This window comes from Megascapheus bottae, chromosome 16 (assembly GCF_031878675.1).
Source record: "Megascapheus bottae isolate mThoBot1 chromosome 16, mThoBot2.hap1, whole genome shotgun sequence".
In the NCBI taxonomy this organism is placed as follows: Eukaryota; Metazoa; Chordata; class Mammalia; order Rodentia; family Geomyidae; genus Megascapheus; species Megascapheus bottae.
In genome coordinates, this window is record NC_143524.1 from 10,718,996 (window position 1) to 10,738,196 (window position 19,201).

Below are 19,201 nucleotides of genomic sequence, written 5' to 3' on the forward strand. Positions count from 1 at the left end.
TGGAACTACAGCACAGGAGTTCTATTTGACTCATGGATGGTACTGAAGTCTCTCATACTTGGTGAAGCAGATTTGCCAACCCAAGTAATAGCAATTTTGAACCTCTGTAAATTTCTTCAAAGGATACATTTTTTGCCAGTCCTAGGGACTGTCCTGGGATTTCTCAAGATTAGCTCTCTACCACTTGAGCCACATCAGCACTTTTGGCTTTTTCTTTTTTTCTCTTTTTAATCGTAATGTTTAGAGGGGTCACAGTTACATTCACCAGACAGAGGGTACATCACTTCTCCCACATTGACTATCCCTCTCATGATTTTGTTCTCATTTTTCACCTCACACTTCTGGCTTTTTTCAATGTATATGGTACCGAGGAATGAAACCCGGTCTTTGTGCATACTTGGCAACCACTCTTACCACTAGGCCAAACTCCTGGCCCTTCACAGGATATAGTTTTATGAAGACATAAAAATTCTGTGTACTGCCTATAAGATACATGATATGCATTGACTAAACAGGATAATAAGTGTTTCCATCCCTTCAAACATTTTATGTGCTAGATATTTCATAATCTTTTAATCTAGCAATTTAAATATATATGAATTTTTAAAGGACCCACTGCAGCTAGAAGACCACAAACTATAGAAATTGTGCAGCTAGATCTCATCAAAGAAGGGCAGAGCTTCGCTAAGGTTTCTAATATTGTCTCCTTTGATAAGGAAGAAGGTTATTTGGCAAACACAAGAGGGAGTCATTAGATATTTTAGGACATGACTTCAGAATATCTAAATTATCAGGAACAAATCTATCCATAATTTTCAGAGGAGTGTATGTGTGTGTGTGTGTGTTTGTTTGTGTGTGTGTGTGTGTGTGTGTGTGTGTGTGTGTGTGTTCAAAGAAAACATAATGTTTTAAAGAATTCTGTTTTCTCTGAATCTGGTGGTAGCCTGTTATAAAGGATGACATGTGTTTTGGTGAATAGGAAGTACCCAAGACACTAAGGCCTGTGGAGATGTAATAAATGAACTTCCCCTTTAAGACACACTTTCATCACTTTCTTGAGTTGGTTAGGCTGTTACCAAGTACAAAATCGATAGACATACTGCAAGAATAAACAGACAAAACTCTTTCAGGAGGCCTCATGGAGGACTGGATCCTAGTTCCATGTACTTCATAAAGAGCTGCAACTTTCATAGGTATGTGCTTCTCACTCATCCAATAGCTGAATCTGGCATTACAATACTCAAGAATTAATGGGACATGGTCAGTGATGCAGGACACTCCATTTCTGAAAACACTTCAATCTAGATGATTCTGTGAGCTTCTTCTTAGGCTTGTTGTAATTTCTCCGAGATGCAGTTAATCCCAGGGAAGATTTGAAGACAAATCAGAACAACTTTTGTACATGTGTATGTATCCATAGTCTCTCACATGTGAGAGCAGTAATAGAGTCCATCTCAAAGACAGGAAAACAATGCAATTTCTGATTTCCTACCTCTAGAACTGGGAAAAAATAAACCACTGTGTGAATGACCTGATTTATGGAGTTTTATTATAGTGGAATTGACAATGATCTAAACAAATAGTTCAACTCTGACTTATAGAACGCATTTTTCCATATATTTTTATTACAATTAATAGAAGGATTACATTATATTAACCAGATAGAAGGTGCATTACTTTGCAAAAATTGATACCCTTTCGCATGTCTTGGTCCCCATTTCCCTCCCCTAACGCCACCCCTCATCTTGTTTTCCCCCCTTCCCTATCAGATTTCAAATAACCAAATATGCATATACACAGTGGAGTACTAGCCTTGAGTGATAAAACTCAAGAGACAGTAAGTAACCAGGCCCTGAGTTCAAGCCCAACAACTGACTGAATAAAAAATTTCATGGAAACTATGTCATGTAATTGAAAAATACTTTAAGATGTTTGTGTGTGTGGTATGCTTCTAACTTTATAAGATAAAATCAGATGAATGATCAAAATAGTTAAAGTATATAGAATTCTATATATAAAACATATATATAATCATTATTGCTAGTGATGTTACTGAAAATAAGAACCCCTCTTTCTCTGTGTGGGGTACTGAGACATGTACAGGCTATCATGCTCACTGGCCTTTTTGGCTTGCAACAGGAATACTTTCCACCATTAGCATCCCAGTTGCTAACATCATCCCACAAGATGTACATAACTGATGAACCTCATTGTCACCCAAACTCTCTATGATACTTCTAGTTCATTCTGGCAGCTAAAAGTTATTTGTTAAGAAGCACTAGGTTCATGCGTGCAAAGCTGGCTCCTCTGGAGGCTGAGATATGAACATCGCATTTCGAAGCCAGCCTGGGCAGGAAAGACTAGAAGATCCTTATTTCTAATTTACCACCCGCCCCCCAAAATAATAAAAAGCTGGAAGTAGAGCTGAGGCTAATGTGGTAAAGTACTAACTCTGAGCCCAACAAGCTCAGGGACAGTGTCCAGGCCCTGAGTTCAAGCTGCAGGACTGGCAAAAAAAATAAGCAAAGATAAAAATTGTATATTTTTATTATGTGCGTATGTATGTATGTATGTTTAAATGTATGTATGTATGTATGTTGTGTGTGTGTGTGTGTGTGTGTGTGTGTGTGTGTGTGTGTGTGCGCGCGCGCTTGTCTTGGGGCTCAAACTCAGCTCCTCGATGCTGTCCTTGAATGTTTTTTCCTTCTAGGCTAGCACTCCATCACTTGAGCTGCCACAGCTCTACTACTGGCTTTTTATTGTTGTTGTTTTTGTTCCATGGTGAGTAATTGAAGCTAAGAATCACAAGGTTTTTCTGCCAGGAATTATGAGACTAGGATCTTGGCCTTCTGAATAGTCAGGACTGCAGGCAGGAGCCACTGGCAGTCAGCCAAAGTGATACAGATTTAATAGTAGACAAATTTTTGTCGGTAATTGGGATAGCCCTATTACCAAACTCGGTTATTATAAGCAATACCACCGCAAACATGGGTATGGAATTCTTTAGTGTGTGCTGGCATTGCTTCATAGTAAAACTTAACCAAATGACAGTTGGATTCCTTGAGAGTCCTATCTTTAGTGTTTTTGTGCATCTCTAGTGACCAGAGTAATTTCCATCTCTATCTGCAGTATATAAGAATTTCTTTTTGTCACATGCTCTCCAACATTGTTATTGCTTGCTTGCTGATGATATTCATTCTGACTAGACAGAGGTTTTTCTTTGCCATTGTTGTTTTTAATGTACTAAAGTTATTTCTTTTTTATTTTATTTTTCCCCTATGATTTCTCCTTTGTGGTCACTGTATGTGATTTTGGTACCTGGTGTATTGCATATACATTTATTGGAATTAGGGAAGGGAAGGAGAATAACAAAATGGTGAAACAAAGGACAAAGGATTAACCAGTGTGGCAACAACACTCACAAGACAATATTTTGGAAATTAACTTTACAACTCAGCAGCAGGGTGAGAAAGAGAGAATGTAGGAGAGGGTAACAGTGTTCAAGAAGGAATGTATGTATGCAACTGTAACCCCTCTGTACATCACCCTGAGAGTAAATTTGAAAAAAAAATCCATTGAGATGGAATCACATTGTAGTTTTGACTTACAGTTATTGAGCTGGGATATATTTGGAATAAAATTTCCATGTATTAGCAGATCATTTGTATGTTTGTTTTTTTTTTTTTACAAAAAGCTTTCAATTGACTTGCACAGTGTTTTGTTTGATTAATTGCTCTTTTGGTGTTTAGTTAAGTTTTGAATTTAGTATATTTTTGGCGTCCTCATCCTTTGTCAGATGAAGAGCTGTGAATGCTTTTCTCGCATCCTCCCCATTAACCAACAATTCACACTGTTCACTGGATCCTTGGAAGTGCAAAACTATTTCCCGCATTGAAGAAAAACAGTACTCTTAAAGGTATGGATACGACTTCCAAATATTCATATAATATCATCAAGAAATTCAATTCACTAAAAGGCATGTTCATAAAATAGGCAAGAAATATAATGTATTGTTTTGTTTTATTTTTGTTTGTTTTTTGGCCAGTTGTGGGGATTGAATTCAGTGCCTGAGCACTTATCCTTGGACTTTTCTCAAGGCTAGAGCTCTGCCACTTCAGCCACAGCACCACTTCCATCTTCTTTCTATGAATGTGGTACTGAGGAATTGAATCCAGGTCTTTGTGCATGCTAGGCAAGCATTCTACGTCTAGGCCAACCTCTCAGCCCAGAAATGAAAAGCTTGAATGTTACTTTATATTTAATATTAAGCAAAAATAATGTTTATTTTTCTGTTATATACAGGTAGTATGATTGTATTTTTTTTAAATGGTGCAAATTATAGTCCATGGAGAGAATTCAGAAAGCCTGGCCTGTTATGCAGACTTGATTGTACAAAAAACTAATTGGGACCACAGATAGTGAGCTAAGCAATTCCAATATGACAAGGGAAAAGAGATATCCCCACTGGAAAAACAAAGAGCACTATATATAAAGAACACTAGTATTCCCCAATCAAGTAGATTTGTTGTTTAAAAATCATGCAAATTTCTTTTTATATGTAAAATAGACATACCTGGATGAGAAAGAAGTAATATGTGTAAAACTGGAGCAAAAAGGTAACACTAAATATGTTCATATTTTTTTCAGAACTATAAATAAAGTTAAGAATCATAATAAACTAAAATATCAGCTATCTAAAACCATGATATTTAATATTATGTACTTAAAAGCAATTTTCTAATTAAGCATTACCAGAATTTTCTAATCTACTTAGTTAAAAAGTTAACATCTTTCCAAAAAGTGCAATATATAGATGTCAAACCAATTTGACTGTGGTCAATGACCATAACAGATATGAATATATATATATATATATACATATTTTTTCATTTGTAAAGTTCAAAAACTGATAAACTGCTGGTGGCTCATGCCTCTGAACGTAGTCTCAGAAAACTGAGATCAGAAGATCATAGTTTGAAACCAACTTGGACAGGAAAACCCATGAGAATTCTTTTCCCTGATTAAACACCAAAAGCCAAAAGAGCACAAATAGCATACAATTTGTTAGATGAAGTGAAAGATTAACAAAATGAGTACTAGGAGATGGGTACATGCAGGGGGTGAAGGGTGGAGGTGAGAGAAAAGGAGAAGACGGATGAATAGGGAAACGAATCAAATGCAGGCAAGAATGCATTGCGTATGCCACTGGACTGAGAAAAATAAGAGAATGGGTCGGTGGAAGGGTGTGTGTTCATGAAGATGTTGAAGAGATAGCATCGATCAAGGGGCATGGTATACATGAATTGTTTTGTTAAAGGGAAAAATCAATACATAACTTAAGATAACTATTATTAATATTAATACTTGTAATCTAACATTCTGAATACATTTTATAATGTTTCCTTGATTACATTGATCTATTCATTTTACTCAGGCGTGCTTATTGCACCTGCTTTCCCTTTAAAGTATCCTAGAATAAAGGTTGTATGGTTCACAGGAATTTATGAAGTCCAAAATTCACATTTCCAATCCACTTTACTTACAGAAAAATGCAGTCAAGACAGGTAAGTCTATGGGGAGAAAACCAGCCGGAAGTTACAGAAGCAAATTCTACTGCGGTGACAGAATTCGTTCTCTTGGGCTTTACTGATATATCCAGATTGCATGGGTTCCTCTTTGGCATATTTTTAGTCATCTATGTGATTATCTTGTTAGGGAATGGAACCATTATTGTGGTCACCAGATTGGAGCCCGCCCTTCAGACACCCATGTATTTCTTTCTCAGCCACTTCTCCTTCCTAGAGATCTGCTATGTGTCTAGCACTCTTCCCAGGATGCTCATGGACCTTTGGACCCAGAAGGGAACTATCTCCTTGTATGCCTGTGCGACACAAATGTGCTTCTTCCTTATGCTGGGAGCCACAGAGTGTTTTCTCCTGGCAGTGATGGCCTATGACCGCTATGTGGCCATTGGCCACCCTCTGAAATACCCTCTCCTCATGAGCCCCAAAGTGTACACTCAGTTGGTTGCTGCCTGCTGGGTCAGTGGGATTCCAGTGCAGGTAGGACAAACGATCCAGATCTTCTCTCTGCCCTTCTGTGACTCTCATCAGATCGATCACTTCTTCTGTGACATTCCCCCTATGCTCAAACTGGCCTGTGGGGACGTCTTCGTGAATGAACTGGTGGTCTTGGTGTTTGCCTTGCTCATCGTCGCCCTTCCCTTCCTCTGCATCTTGGTGTCCTACGTGAGAATCATAGCGGCCGTTCTGAAGCTGTCTTCGAACACTGGAAGGTCCAAAGCCTTTTCCACTTGCTCCTCTCACCTTATGGTCGTGTGTTTGTTCTACGGCTCTGCCAGCGTCACCTACCTGAAACCGAAATCCAATCAGTATGCAGGGACGGACAAACTGCTTTCTCTTTTCTATACCATTTTGACCCCCATGTTCAATCCCATGATATACAGTTTACGTAACAAAGATGTGACCCAGGCTCTGAGAAAGTTCTTACCCAAACTGGCAGTGTGGTGAGGCCATTCGACTCCCAGAGTTTATTTTTATATGCCTAATTTGTATTAGTGTATAGAAGGAGAGTATGATTCAGTCTTGTTTTCAATGTGTAAAATAAGGTGCTAGGATGATTTCTTGGGTTGATTTGTTTATGGTTAGGATGTTTGGATTAATTAAACACTTTCTACTGTTGAAAAAAGTCAGCCTTTGTCCTCTCTGAAGTATAACAACATAAAAGATGGTTTTATATATCTATATATCATACCATATTTAAATCTGGCCTTATTAGAGAGACAAATTATACTATGAAACTATGAGAATTTATAAGGTTATATTCACAAGAATGCATATTATGTTTTTTTACAATGTTTATGATAGTACTATTTTTCTAAACAAAAAATGTAGAGCTGAGAACTGATTCTGAGATGTTTTGAATAAATCTGTCATGTATAAGTATTACACATGCAATTATACAGGTTTTAGAAAGATCACAAACACACATATAAATGTTGATAGTAAATCACACCTTACATCCACGCAATTAATTTCTCTCCCAGGTCGTCTCTTGAGATAAACTTGGAATTGGCTTTTGCCAAACACGAATGATAATGTGGGCATTAGAACTCGAGATTTCTATCAATAGAAATCTTAACACTATTTATTTAAAAAAATACCCACATTACTCAGGTTGCTGATATCTGCGGATCACAGTTCAAATCCAACCCCATAAGGAAAAGTTGTGAAAGACCTATCTCCAATTAATTAATAGAAAAAGACAAAAGAGACAAACGTGGAGCTGTAGCTCAGGTGGTTGAGATCTAGCAAAAAGTCAAGGTATAGTGCCCAGGCCCTGAATTTGAGCCTCAAGACTTCGAACAAACAAGAAACAATAATGACATCAACAAAAAGAGTACTATATTCACCATATACAGGGATAAAAATCAGAACAGACATGATCTAGTCATAGTTTAAAAATTGTTTACCAACACATTTACTAGTTCTTTATTAGGTTTTGGAATGTGTAATTAACTCCTTTTTAAAAGTGCATTCATAGCAAGCACTTTGCAGCTTAAGCTTCGCACCAGTCCTTGTATTGTTGCCGTTTTTAAGAGAGGGTCTGGCTACCTGTGTCTAAGCTAGCCTCAAATTTGTCATCTTCTTGCCTCTTGCTCCTCAATAGCTGGTATTACAAATGTGATTCACAATTCCTGGCTGTGATTCAAACATTTTTAGAGATACCTATCTGCATCATGGTTTCTAATTCTTTGCATATCTGAAATCTGGTTCCACAAAATGAAGCACTCTTTTTTAATATAATTTGTTTTATTTCAATGTATAGAGGAGTTACAGTTATATCCGCTGGACAGAAGGTGCGTTATTTCCCACACATTGATAGCCCTTCTTATATTTTTGTCCTCATTTCCCTCCCCTTATTCCCTCCTCTGAAGAACTCTGTTTTGAAATACATACTTATGTTCTGAACAGAGAAGAAATTTACCTTTAAAAATAAAATCACAAATAATAAAATAAATGATAGTGAAATGAGATTATATTGATAGGATGAATGGCTAACTACTTATGAATAACATTTCTTTAAACATAGTATCCAAAAAAACAACATTCAAATTTTGAAGAACATATTCATGAAGAAAAGACAACAATTATATTATTAAACTGTTTTTCAAAGACAAGGTCATAGTTAAAATAATTGAAAACTTGCCAAGCCAGCAATAAACCCTGACCAATTCTCATTATTAATAAAAGAAAATCAAGTGCTCCAAGTCCATTGTAGAGCAATTCAGGATGCTCTACCTCCACAGAGGGAAACTAGAAGCTCTGACTTGTGCTCAGGATTCCAACAATGATGAGAAAGTGGACGGACCACTGCTTTGGCAACTGGGCTTTGTAGTTCATGATTAGAGGACAGTGCAGCAGATTGCAATGGCCTTATGATGAGCATAGGCCATCATTGCCAAAAAGAAACAGAAGACACATTCTGTGGCTCCCAATATAAGAAGCAAATTAGTAGAACACAAGAAAAAAAATGAAAAAGAAAGAACAAATAATGAACGAACAAACGAAATAAAGAAAGAAGAGAGAATAAGCATTTCCTTACTGTCCAGAGCTATGTGAGCATTCTAGGAATAGTGGCAGACATCTAAATCCAAGGGGGAAAAGTAGCCAATGAATCAATACAAGAGCAAACAACATTTTTGTGATCAGAATGTTGATGTCATTCTCCAAAGTGATAATCATGAGTAACTAAGAGTATTCTAAAGCAATTTGATTGATTGCTGACATATTTTCAGGTGAGATGATGAACGAGCATGGACAGAGTTATGAGTAGAACTAGTTGTCAACACAAAAAGAAATTATGAAAGTATTGTTCTGTATTTACAGTAGCTCTCCTCACTCTGCTCAGTTGGTAGCAGTGTTCCTCTCAAACACAGTTGAGAATGTCTCCATACAATCCACTGCAAGCTCACCAATGTTCAAGTACAGTAGAATTTTGAAAAATCATCCATTTTGTTCACAGTATTCTGAATAGAAAGGAGTAGCAGACACTGTGTGATGAAATTCCTAATAATGAATGATCATGGATTTAAACAAACAACATTATAGAGTGAGGATTTATCTCTTAAGTCTATGAAAAACAATAAACACACTTTCAGTGACCAACAGAATTCAGGAGGAGAATGGAGATGGTTTCCAAACTTGTTCTTTTTCTTTGACTATAGTTAAGCTATATTCCCCAGCCTTATCATAATTACTATAAAAACCTCCATATAATTCCTTTACTTACAGATTCTTTGTGAGAAATTAGTCTAGAAACAGAGTAGGAGAGAACAAATGTAACTCATGTAGGCCTTGGTTCGTGGCATCTTCCGTGAGATTCTGTTCTCCATAGGAGTCTAAAGTTAGTGAAATTAGGGAAAAATTGTTGACGGGAATTTTTTATTTATTCTCTTTCCATAGTAATCTTCTTTGCTAACAAAAGTAATAGCTTTATGAATTATTTTCCAACACATTTTATTAGCAAAAAATTTATTGCACAAAGGTGCTTCATTTTTTATTTACTGTGTGCATATGATGTACTTTAATCTTTCCTTTAGATGCTTGTTTAAAATGTTTGTGTTGAAGATGGCTTGCATATTCAACTAATAAATATTCTAAAACTGGAAACCAGAGCATATGTGAAAAACATTCTAGGTGTTCGTTTGTTTTTTGTCAGCACATATGCCATTCTTTACTCTCCATGAAAGATAATTTATGGCAAAGTATTTCCATCTATGTTAAGTTCTCTCATTACCCCACATATAGAAAATATCAGGCACAACCTTTATGTGTGAGAAAGCATGAGACACATTGCTTTCATGATCTAGACCTGTAAAAAATTAAAGAAAATACAGTTGGAAGGCCTTAGATGCAATATCCAAAACAATCTTAGCTTTTGTAAACAAATTATGTATAGAGAGAGAATGTATTATATATGTGGTATTTCGTAGTCACCAGACTCCCTAGTTGTGTGGGTTGGCCATATGCCAGGAATGGGCTTCTGGGGAAGATGGGTCTAAATAAAGATGCAATGTTGAGAAATAAATCAGAATGATTGCCAACAATAGTAGTGTCCTAAAAATTAAGAGATGATGAGAGAAAATAATCCCCAGAGTAAGCTCGAGGATTTATATGTAAGGGCACTTAATGTTTAAAGCAAAGATAATATCATAGCATCATTCTGACTTCCTAAGAAAAAGCTTAAAGTTTTGTATGTTAAGCATTACTACACCCTGTAAGAGTTCTTCATGCATTTCTATCAAGGTAAGCACTAAAATATCTGACTAATGGATCTAAATTAGTGCTAAATTACTAAAAGAAAAAAACATACTTTGCATAATTTGGCTAAAATGAGTTAGTTATATAATTTATTTCTCTCTACTTTCTTGATATTAAGAAGTTATCTACAAAATTATGATAATGATGTTAACAATGAAAATAATCTAAGATAAATTTGAAAAATAGTATAATAAAATAATAAATATTTATTTTTCAAAAGATATAGTCAAAACGATGAGGTGATTTAGTTACAAAGCCAATAGGACTGGTGGCTATGAAAAGATGAGAAAACATTTATTTATATTTCTATGCACAGACTTTAGGAAATATAACAGTAACAGGCTGAATTATTACTGAATAATGTGAACTAAAGGAACAAGAGAGTTTGATTTTTGTTTTGTTTGAGGTTCTAGTTCCATTTAATGCTTTGGTATGGTCAGTCTAAGTTATAGTGTTGTTCAGTTAAAGTTATTTTTAAACAAGTCATTATGAACAGAAAATAGAGAAAAGGAGAAGCATTTGGGGATGAAGGTACCATATGTGAGTGGAAAACCTTACATAAAAAAGAAAGAAAAGATGAAAAATGGGTGAAAGATTAGTCATATTGGGTGATTAAGTTCAAAGATAATATTTCTCATGTGCTGGAGAGGAGGTCATCACAGGAAAAAGTAAAGAAGAGTATATTGAAGTAGATCTTTTGCTCACATGGTAAGGAACTAGCCTTAATAAAAAGCATGTGCTCTGTCGCTGAGTTCATAAAGCACCAGGACCAGTACAAAATAGTTGCATACTTACCTGGGGTCAGTGGCTCAAACCTATATTACGAACTACTCAGAAGGCTAAGATCTGATGATGGCTGTTTGTAGCCAGTCCAGGCAGAAAATGTCTGTGAAACACTTGTATTTTAATTAATCACAAAAGGCTGGAAGTAAAGCTGTGGCTCAAGTGGTAGAGCTTTTAGCCTTGAACCCAGAGTTCAAGCCCCAAGACAGGCAAAAAACATAGCATGCTGATTAATTATTGTTAAATTTATTATGATAGATGGGAGGATTACAAAAGGTAAAGCAATAATATGGATCTATTTGTTTTCCTTAGATGAATGAATTAGGAAAATAGACTCTCATTTTGGAATATAAAAGGAGAAATTAATGCACAATATTAATAAGAAAGAAAAGCCCAAGGGGGAAAACACTCTGAATTTAAAGGAGATTAAATACGATGGCCAAGGAAGAGAAAAACATTACATACAGACAAAACTAAGGAAAATATAATTCCTACTTTAGGATGAAACAATGGAATGATATTTCTTGATCCTGTGTTTGAAATAATACCATTCGTTTTGCAATATGCTTCGCATAATTGAGTCTGTCTGTAACAAAGCATATTAGAACTTATTACTTTAAAATGATTGAGCTTCACTTTGTTATCTGATATATTGGATATATTTGTATTTGGTTATTTGAAATTGGATAGGGAATGGGGGAAAACAAGATGAGGGGTGGGGGTGGGGGAGGGAAATGGGGACCAAGACATGAGAAAGGGTATCAATGTATGTGAATGAATGCACCTTCTATCTGGTGAATATAATGTTACCCTTCTATTAATTACAATAAGATATATGAAAAAAAATGATTGAGCTTGATTCCATCCCATTGTGTGTCATAGGTTTACAATCTCATCAGAGACACACAGCCAGTCAGTGCAGGAAAGAATGGATGAGGTAAAGGCATCATGCATTTAATTCAGATAATACACAAGGCCAATGTAACTCAATGTGAATTTTTAACCCTCTTGAATTTGCCAAATCTGCAGATGGAGAGCAATTTAGGACAGAAATACCAAGCAATGCTTCCATGATGGAATTTATTCTTGTGGGCTTTTCTGATAGCCCCCATTTGCAATGGATACTTTTTGGGATATTTTTATTTATGTACTTGACAATTCTCTTATGCAACAGCGTCATCATAGTCATAACGATGACAGATGCAACCCTTCAGACACCGATGTATTTTTTCCTTAGCCAATTTTCCTTCTTGGAAATCTGCTATGTAAATGTCACGGTCCCGCGCATGCTCATGGATCTCTGTACCCAAAGGGGAAACATCTCTTTCCTGGCCTGTGCTACCCAAATGTGCTTTGTCCTTATGCTTGGGGGCACAGAGTGTCTTCTCTTGACAGCCATGGCCTATGACCGCTACGTGGCCATCTGTCACCCTCTGAATTATGCTCTGGTCATGAAGCACAAGGTATGCGTGCAGCTAGTGGTGGCCTCTTGGGTCAGCGTCATTCCAGTGGTGATTGGACAAACCTGCCAGATCTTCTCTTTGCCATTCTGTAGGTCTCACCGAATCAATCATTTCATCTGCGACATTCCTCCCATCCTCAAGCTTGCCTGTGGTGACACTTTTGTGAATGAGATAGCGGTCTACATTGTCGCAATGGTATTTGTCACGATTCCCTTTCTGTTGATCATTGTGTCCTATGGAAAAATCATCTCCAACATCCTGAGATTGTCCTCAACCAAAGGGAGGTCTAAAGCTTTCTCCACCTGCTCCTCTCATTTGATGGTGGTTGTCTTATTCTACGGCACTGCTAGTATCACCTATTTACAGCCCAAACCAAACCAGTCTGAAGCAATTGGGAAACTGTTGTCTCTTTTCTACACCATTTTGACTCCTACAGTAAACCCCATCATATACAGTCTGAGAAACAAGGATATCATGGCGTCGCTGAGAAAACTACTAACTAAATTATGTGCATGAGCAAACTCTTTGATATTCAGAGTTTCATTTGGGGTGTCATTCAGTGTTTATTATATAATCTGAAACATTGAACCTAGCTTCATCCCTAACATTCTTCAGAAACAATATTGTGTCTACCAATAACCTTAGATAAAGGGCCTGCCTTTAATTGAGTTTTGTTGTGAAACATCAGACAACAGGTGAAATATATAGCTTCTATAAGAGCAATATTTTTATTGATAAAAATTAAATTCAGACACTGCTTGATTATAAAGGTGTCTTTGTGAAAAACAGAAGGAAATTAAACACAGTTGTACAGTGTGTTTGTCTAAGGCTTCACCACACTGTAGAGTGTGCTTGCATAGCAAAACAAAACAAAACAGCACACAAACATGAGCGAATGGAAAGAAACTAAACCTCAGTGAATTCTGAGCATTTTTCTTTCTTCCATAAACTTGTTGCAATCTTAGTTTAAATCTGTTGTCACCTGCAAAGAATCTCCATGTCTAAAGGACTAAGAGCACAGAGAGGGAAGATAGAGTTCAGTGCCTTTGTCATGCCATTGAGCTAGAAGTAAACCCATTAAAACAAATACAAACTGCCTAAGAAGAATCTTCTTATTGTCACTAGAGTTTCTTGAATTTTACACAGTATATCACTACAGCTCGCTGCTCTTATATATGGAAAACTATTTTCATTCTCTTGCTAGGCACAGTGGTAATTTTGTGTGGTATAAGCTACTAAGGAGATGGAGGAAGGAAAATGGGTATTTAAAGTCAGCCTGGGGATAGATAGTGAGTTACTTCCTTTGAAACAAAACAAAACAAGATAAAATGAAATAAAAAATTTAGATATATTTAACATGAAGAGGACAGGGGCATAATTTAACTGTCATAGGCTTGAATGAGTAAGGGTAGGGTGGGTTGTGTCATCAATGAACAGTACTGTAGAAAAGAAAACAGAAGAAAAAAAAGCAAACAGAAAATCTACTACTTAAACCACAGCTCATTTAAACATTTCCAGAGATAAAAATAGAATGTGTCTAGCTGGGTGTGGTGGCTCATATCTGTAATCCTAACTAATCAAGAAGCTGAGATCTGAGGATAGAGGCTCAAAGCCCGCCCAGGCACTAAAGACTGTGAGACTCTTATCTCCAATTAACCACTAGAAAAGCGGAAGTGGCTCTATGGCTCAAGGGATAGTGTGGTAGCCTTGAGCTGAAGAGATCAGGGACGGTGCCCTAGCCCAGATTTCAAGCCCCATGACCTACAAAAAAAGAAAAGAAAAGAAAAAATGTGTCACAAAGAGAGAATCAAACAAATAAACAAGAGAAAAAAAAACTACAAATCTCAGACCTCATGTAAAATGAAATATCCCAAGGCAGTTTGTAATGTTATATATGAAATGGAAACAATATCTACCAGAAGGTACAACTTAATATTATCAAAAATCTTGCCCATTAATTCTGCCACACCTGAAGAGGGAAAAGTGTGTGTACGCACACACAAACACACACATACACATATACACACATGCGTGCACACATACACACATAAAACCTCTACAGAAAATTTAACAAAAAACTTCAGTAATTATTTTACAAATGACCAAGAAGAAAAAAATATTTTTAATCATAAGAAAACGAAAAGCTGAAAACCAGGTGGGTGACATGACATCATATTTTTTTAAAAAAGGAAATTACCTAGTATATTGTTTATTTGTTTATGTGAAATAGGAAAGGGAAGGGGGAAACAAGATGATTGGGGTGGTGGGGGATGGAAGTGGGGACAAACACGTGAAAATGGGTATCACTTTGTGAGAAATAATGCAGCTGTTGAATATAACTCTACCCCTTTATACATTACCCCGACAATAAGAAATTTTTTTTAAAAAAGAAAAAGTTAAAGAAATGTAACTGCATTACCCATAACATCTAACAATGGGTAGGACTGCAAAAGCTGACTTGAGAATTGATACAATACTTTAGAATGTAATTTGTGTGTGTGTGTGTGTGTGTGTGTGTGTGTGTGTGTGTGTGTGTGTGGTGTGCTGGAGTTGGGGCTTGAATTCAGAGCCTGATTACTGTCCCCAACCTCTTTTTCTTAAGGGTAGCACTCTACCACTTGAGCCACACCTCTATTTCTATCATTTTGCTGGCTCAATATACAAACGAGTCTCATGGATTTTCTTGTTCAGGTTGACTTTGAGCTACGATCCTTAGATCCTAGACTCCTGAGTAGCTAGGATTACAACTGTGAGACGTCCGGCTATACAACGTATGGTTTAACTCAAAAACTTCAGGTGTTCAATCTACACTTCCTTTAAATATCCCTATTTTGTGTTCTGTTTATTATATGGTACTCATCTGTGTCTACTCTGGCCTTTCAGGAGCATAGCATCAGAAGAGAATTCTTCCCCTGTCATTCCTACCCTGCAATCTCACTGAGACTTTAGAAACCTTTCCAGCTTAGTTCCTTCCTGGCTATACCTGCAACAGCTCATTCCTGACTGCTTTGTTGTACTCTAGTTGTTTGCCATGAGAGACTTCACAACATGCTCCTCTCTCTATTTTCATGTTACCTAATTTATGCCTTCTGAAATTCCATTGAACTCGTCTGATTGCAAGCTATTTTCAGAATATGGTAGGAGTTCATCTCATGGATAGATTTCCTTCTGAAAATTAACTTTAGAAGTCACTAGCAACAATGTGAAGTGAATATCCCAATAGAGCTGTAAGAACAGGACTCCAATGAAATAATGATTTAAAAAAAATCCCACAAGCAATGTACATTCATTGAATTAAAGCCTGGAAGGGACTGGCTTCTTTGGAGATTTACTTTATGTATCTCAGATTGATTTATTCCAGATTCACATTTTATGCTAAGTGTTTGGCAAGAGTTGATTATGGTTGTGACACAGGAAATTCCATGAATACACACCAAGAAACACAGTGTGCAGATAAAAATGTCTTTTATAAGTACAAAGTGAATAGCCTAACACAAAGAGATTTCATTTTATATAAACTTATGATATAAATATATTATGCTAACAATATATTTGCCTATATTTATTTTTACATATTTATATAAATATTTATATATTTATCTCATTTTATGATAACTATTGTAAATGTTTCAATTTAGTTAATAATTCTAAATATGTCTATTTTAGATGATATCAAAAATATTTCATGGGCTAAGGATGTGACTGAGCAGTAGAGTGCTTGCCTAGCATGCATGAACTCCTGGGTTCGATTCCTCAGTACCATATCAATAGAAAAAGCCAGGAGTAGCACTGTTGCTCAGGGTGTAGAGTGCAAGCCTGGAGCACAGAGAAGCTCAGGGACAGAGCCTCTTGATTTCAAGCCCCAGGACTGGTAAAGAAAAGTACTTCTCATTAATTAATCCTGTACAATAACTCTTGCTGTGCGCTTTATTCCACAGAGAGCCTGAAGAGAGGGTATCTTGAATAGAATTGTGTTACCTAAAGAAGGCAAATCAACAGATGCCAAAGTAATATTTTTAATTGTGAAATCCAGTGGTAGAGAAGGTCTCTTGGGAAACTAAAAATGTCTTTAAAAGTAGGTCCAGTAACTTTGATGATACAAGTGGCTTCATTTAAAGAAGTAAAAATATCTCTATATAAAACTACTATACAATAGGAAATAATCAACATTAAACCAAAGAAGAAAGGTAAATGTGAACTCTTTTGTACTGATCATATATTTTAATTAAAAGTACTATTGAATAAGTAATAATTTTTGTATGTAATGTAATGGCAAATTCAAAACTAGTTTAAGGGTTTATGTTATATGGCAAATGCATAAACAAAACTGAAGCATAGCTTCTAATACTTAAATTAATTACATGATTATTAAACATTCCTCTAAAAATTTGGAAAGTATGAAAGAGCAGAGAATTTAATTTAGAATAGAAATATCACAGCATGAAGCTTTGCTACTTTTGATTAATAAGAAACAAACATGTAGAATATAGCACAGATAATTTTATAAGGGCATACTGAGTAAATGTAAGCTCTTTGTACCTGTTTCAAGTATGATAAAAAAGTGGAATAAATATCCTTTTATTTATTAGTGATTTCATCGTTAAAGTTGAAGGTGTGCAATACCAACCCAGGGTAACACTCAGTCTCTGAGTTCAAGACCTAGAACGCACACACACACACACACACACACACACACACAGTGCACAACAACTTTTATGTATACTACAATACATTTTACAAACTTGATTTTTATTTTGTTTGATGTACATTAAAATAATCATTTTACTGAGACTGAATTGTGAGATAAGCTTGGGCAATTTCCACAATAGCCTAAGTGGAGCTCCCATTGAATTTTAGCCCATTTTGGTAGACCTCTGTTCCACATCCGCAGTGCTGTTTAAAGACAACATTCATTGCATAGGTTCAAAAATACCAGGTTGGAAAACACAAGACTGGAATTAACAATCAGACTCAAGACAACTTATGTGCCATACCTGAGAAGAGTCACTTCTAGACCTGTGCACCTTGATAATTGCTGAGTTTTTAATTGCTTTTCACCGAAGGAATCTCACTCAACTTACTATATTGTGCAACCAAAAATAAGAAAGAATAGAAGGCTAAGTGTGTGGCCTAGTGCAAGACTTAGATTTGATTCCTCAACACCACATACACACACACACACACACACACACACACACACACAGACAAAGATGGAAGTGGTACTGTGGATCAAATGATAGAGGGCTAGCCTTGAGAAAGCCTAAGGACAGTGCCCAACCCTGAGTTCAAGGCCCAGGACTGGCAAAAAAAAAAAGGGAGACAGAGAGACTCTCATTTAAAAAAAAAGTGCAAGAAAGCAATTTTTAAACAAGTTAATCCATTAAATAAATGGATTTTATTTACAAGATAGAAGCATTACAGTGATGAGAAAACCAATGAACATAGTGGAGTATCTACAACTTCTATATAACTACAGAATTATTGTTAGTAAATAATCAGATGCCTGAATTCTCACAGATAAGGAAAGAGAACTGTTAAATATTTATTTATAATATATAATAAATAATAGAGTTAAGAGTCCAACCTGAACCCAATATAGAGAAAACTTTCATTGAATTACAATAAGACTGTCAAATTATATGTGGTTATTATGTCTCAATTTTGGTTGTATTTGAAAAACCAAAGGTTAGACATGGTTGAAGTGTTGGTTTGTGAGGAAAAATAAGGTTTATAGTTTTACAGGGTTTAACTTAACAGAAAATTATTTCTTGCTAGTAAATGAGCTTTCCTCTATTACACTCTTATTTCATCCTGGATTCATATTCCTAGGATACATTTTTCAAATAATACCCTCCTTAAATTCCCGTATAGTATTCTACCAAAAGAGATGTTTTGCACTTCATAATTCATAAATTATTCTCTTTGGTTTTGAATTTCTCTATTACCTCTATAGAAAGAAACTGTGTTGTTCCAAATGAGTGATAGGAGGAAATGAAGACTTGAAAAATACAAATATGTTTTGCTATATATTGCAAAATGCTAGCCTTTAAAGACTTTGAAAATATCATTTTGAAAATTTTTTTAATAAGAAATGATCTTTGAAAGTATAAGACATATATTTCAAGGTGAAAGCCTATCTTTTATACTCCTAAAATTAATTATTTCTCAGATTTATTTGATTACAAAAGAAAAAGAAATTCAAGTTATTTCTCATTGCTATAGAATATAGAATCCTTAAGTCATAACACTGCAGAAAAAGGAAAATGAACCAGAAAGTTTAGCTTTGACAGAGTTGTAATATTTTATTATCCTTTTGGGAGCTTTACCAAAAATCAAGAATAGTGACAGCTGTCTATATTTGTTTTAGCTTTGGGAGCCATTCAATGTCTATAGAGTCCTTTCAAGACTAGGTAAATAGTAAGTGGACAGAGTAAATACTAACAGTGATTTCTTTATGAGAAAATGATCTCTAGCAAATTCATGAAACATAATACATTATTAGTGATAATGAAAAATGAATAGAGGTCAGAAAGAAATCATTTATTTAATTAGCAGAGCTTACTATTGTAGAAGCATTTGATTTATTGTGTGATTTGTGTGATAAATGAAAAC

The 19,201-nt window shown here is 35.7% G+C and overlaps 2 protein-coding genes across 3 annotated transcripts; both read left to right on the plus strand.

Moving 5' to 3' along the window:
• Positions 1–5,549: 5,549 nt before the first annotated feature.
• LOC150052745 (olfactory receptor 10AG1-like) lies at positions 5,550–6,530 on the plus strand. The gene has a single exon (XM_090348816.1). It carries the CDS (start codon positions 5,550–5,552, stop codon positions 6,528–6,530), a length of 981 nt encoding a protein of 326 aa, XP_090204942.1.
• Positions 6,531–11,256: 4,726 nt separating this feature from the next.
• On the plus strand, positions 11,257–13,105 carry LOC150052746 (olfactory receptor 10AG1-like). 2 transcript variants are annotated; one of them, XM_090348818.1, is made up of 2 exons: positions 11,257–11,279; positions 12,187–13,105. In XM_090348818.1, exon 2 carries the CDS (start codon positions 12,197–12,199, stop codon positions 13,103–13,105), a length of 909 nt encoding a protein of 302 aa, XP_090204944.1. In that variant the 5' UTR covers positions 11,257–11,279; positions 12,187–12,196. The 2 variants fall into 2 exon arrangements, with proteins under 2 accessions (XP_090204944.1, XP_090204943.1); XM_090348817.1 differs by lacking the exon at positions 11,257–11,279 and having other exon boundaries at positions 12,140–13,105.
• Positions 13,106–19,201: the final 6,096 nt, after the last annotated feature.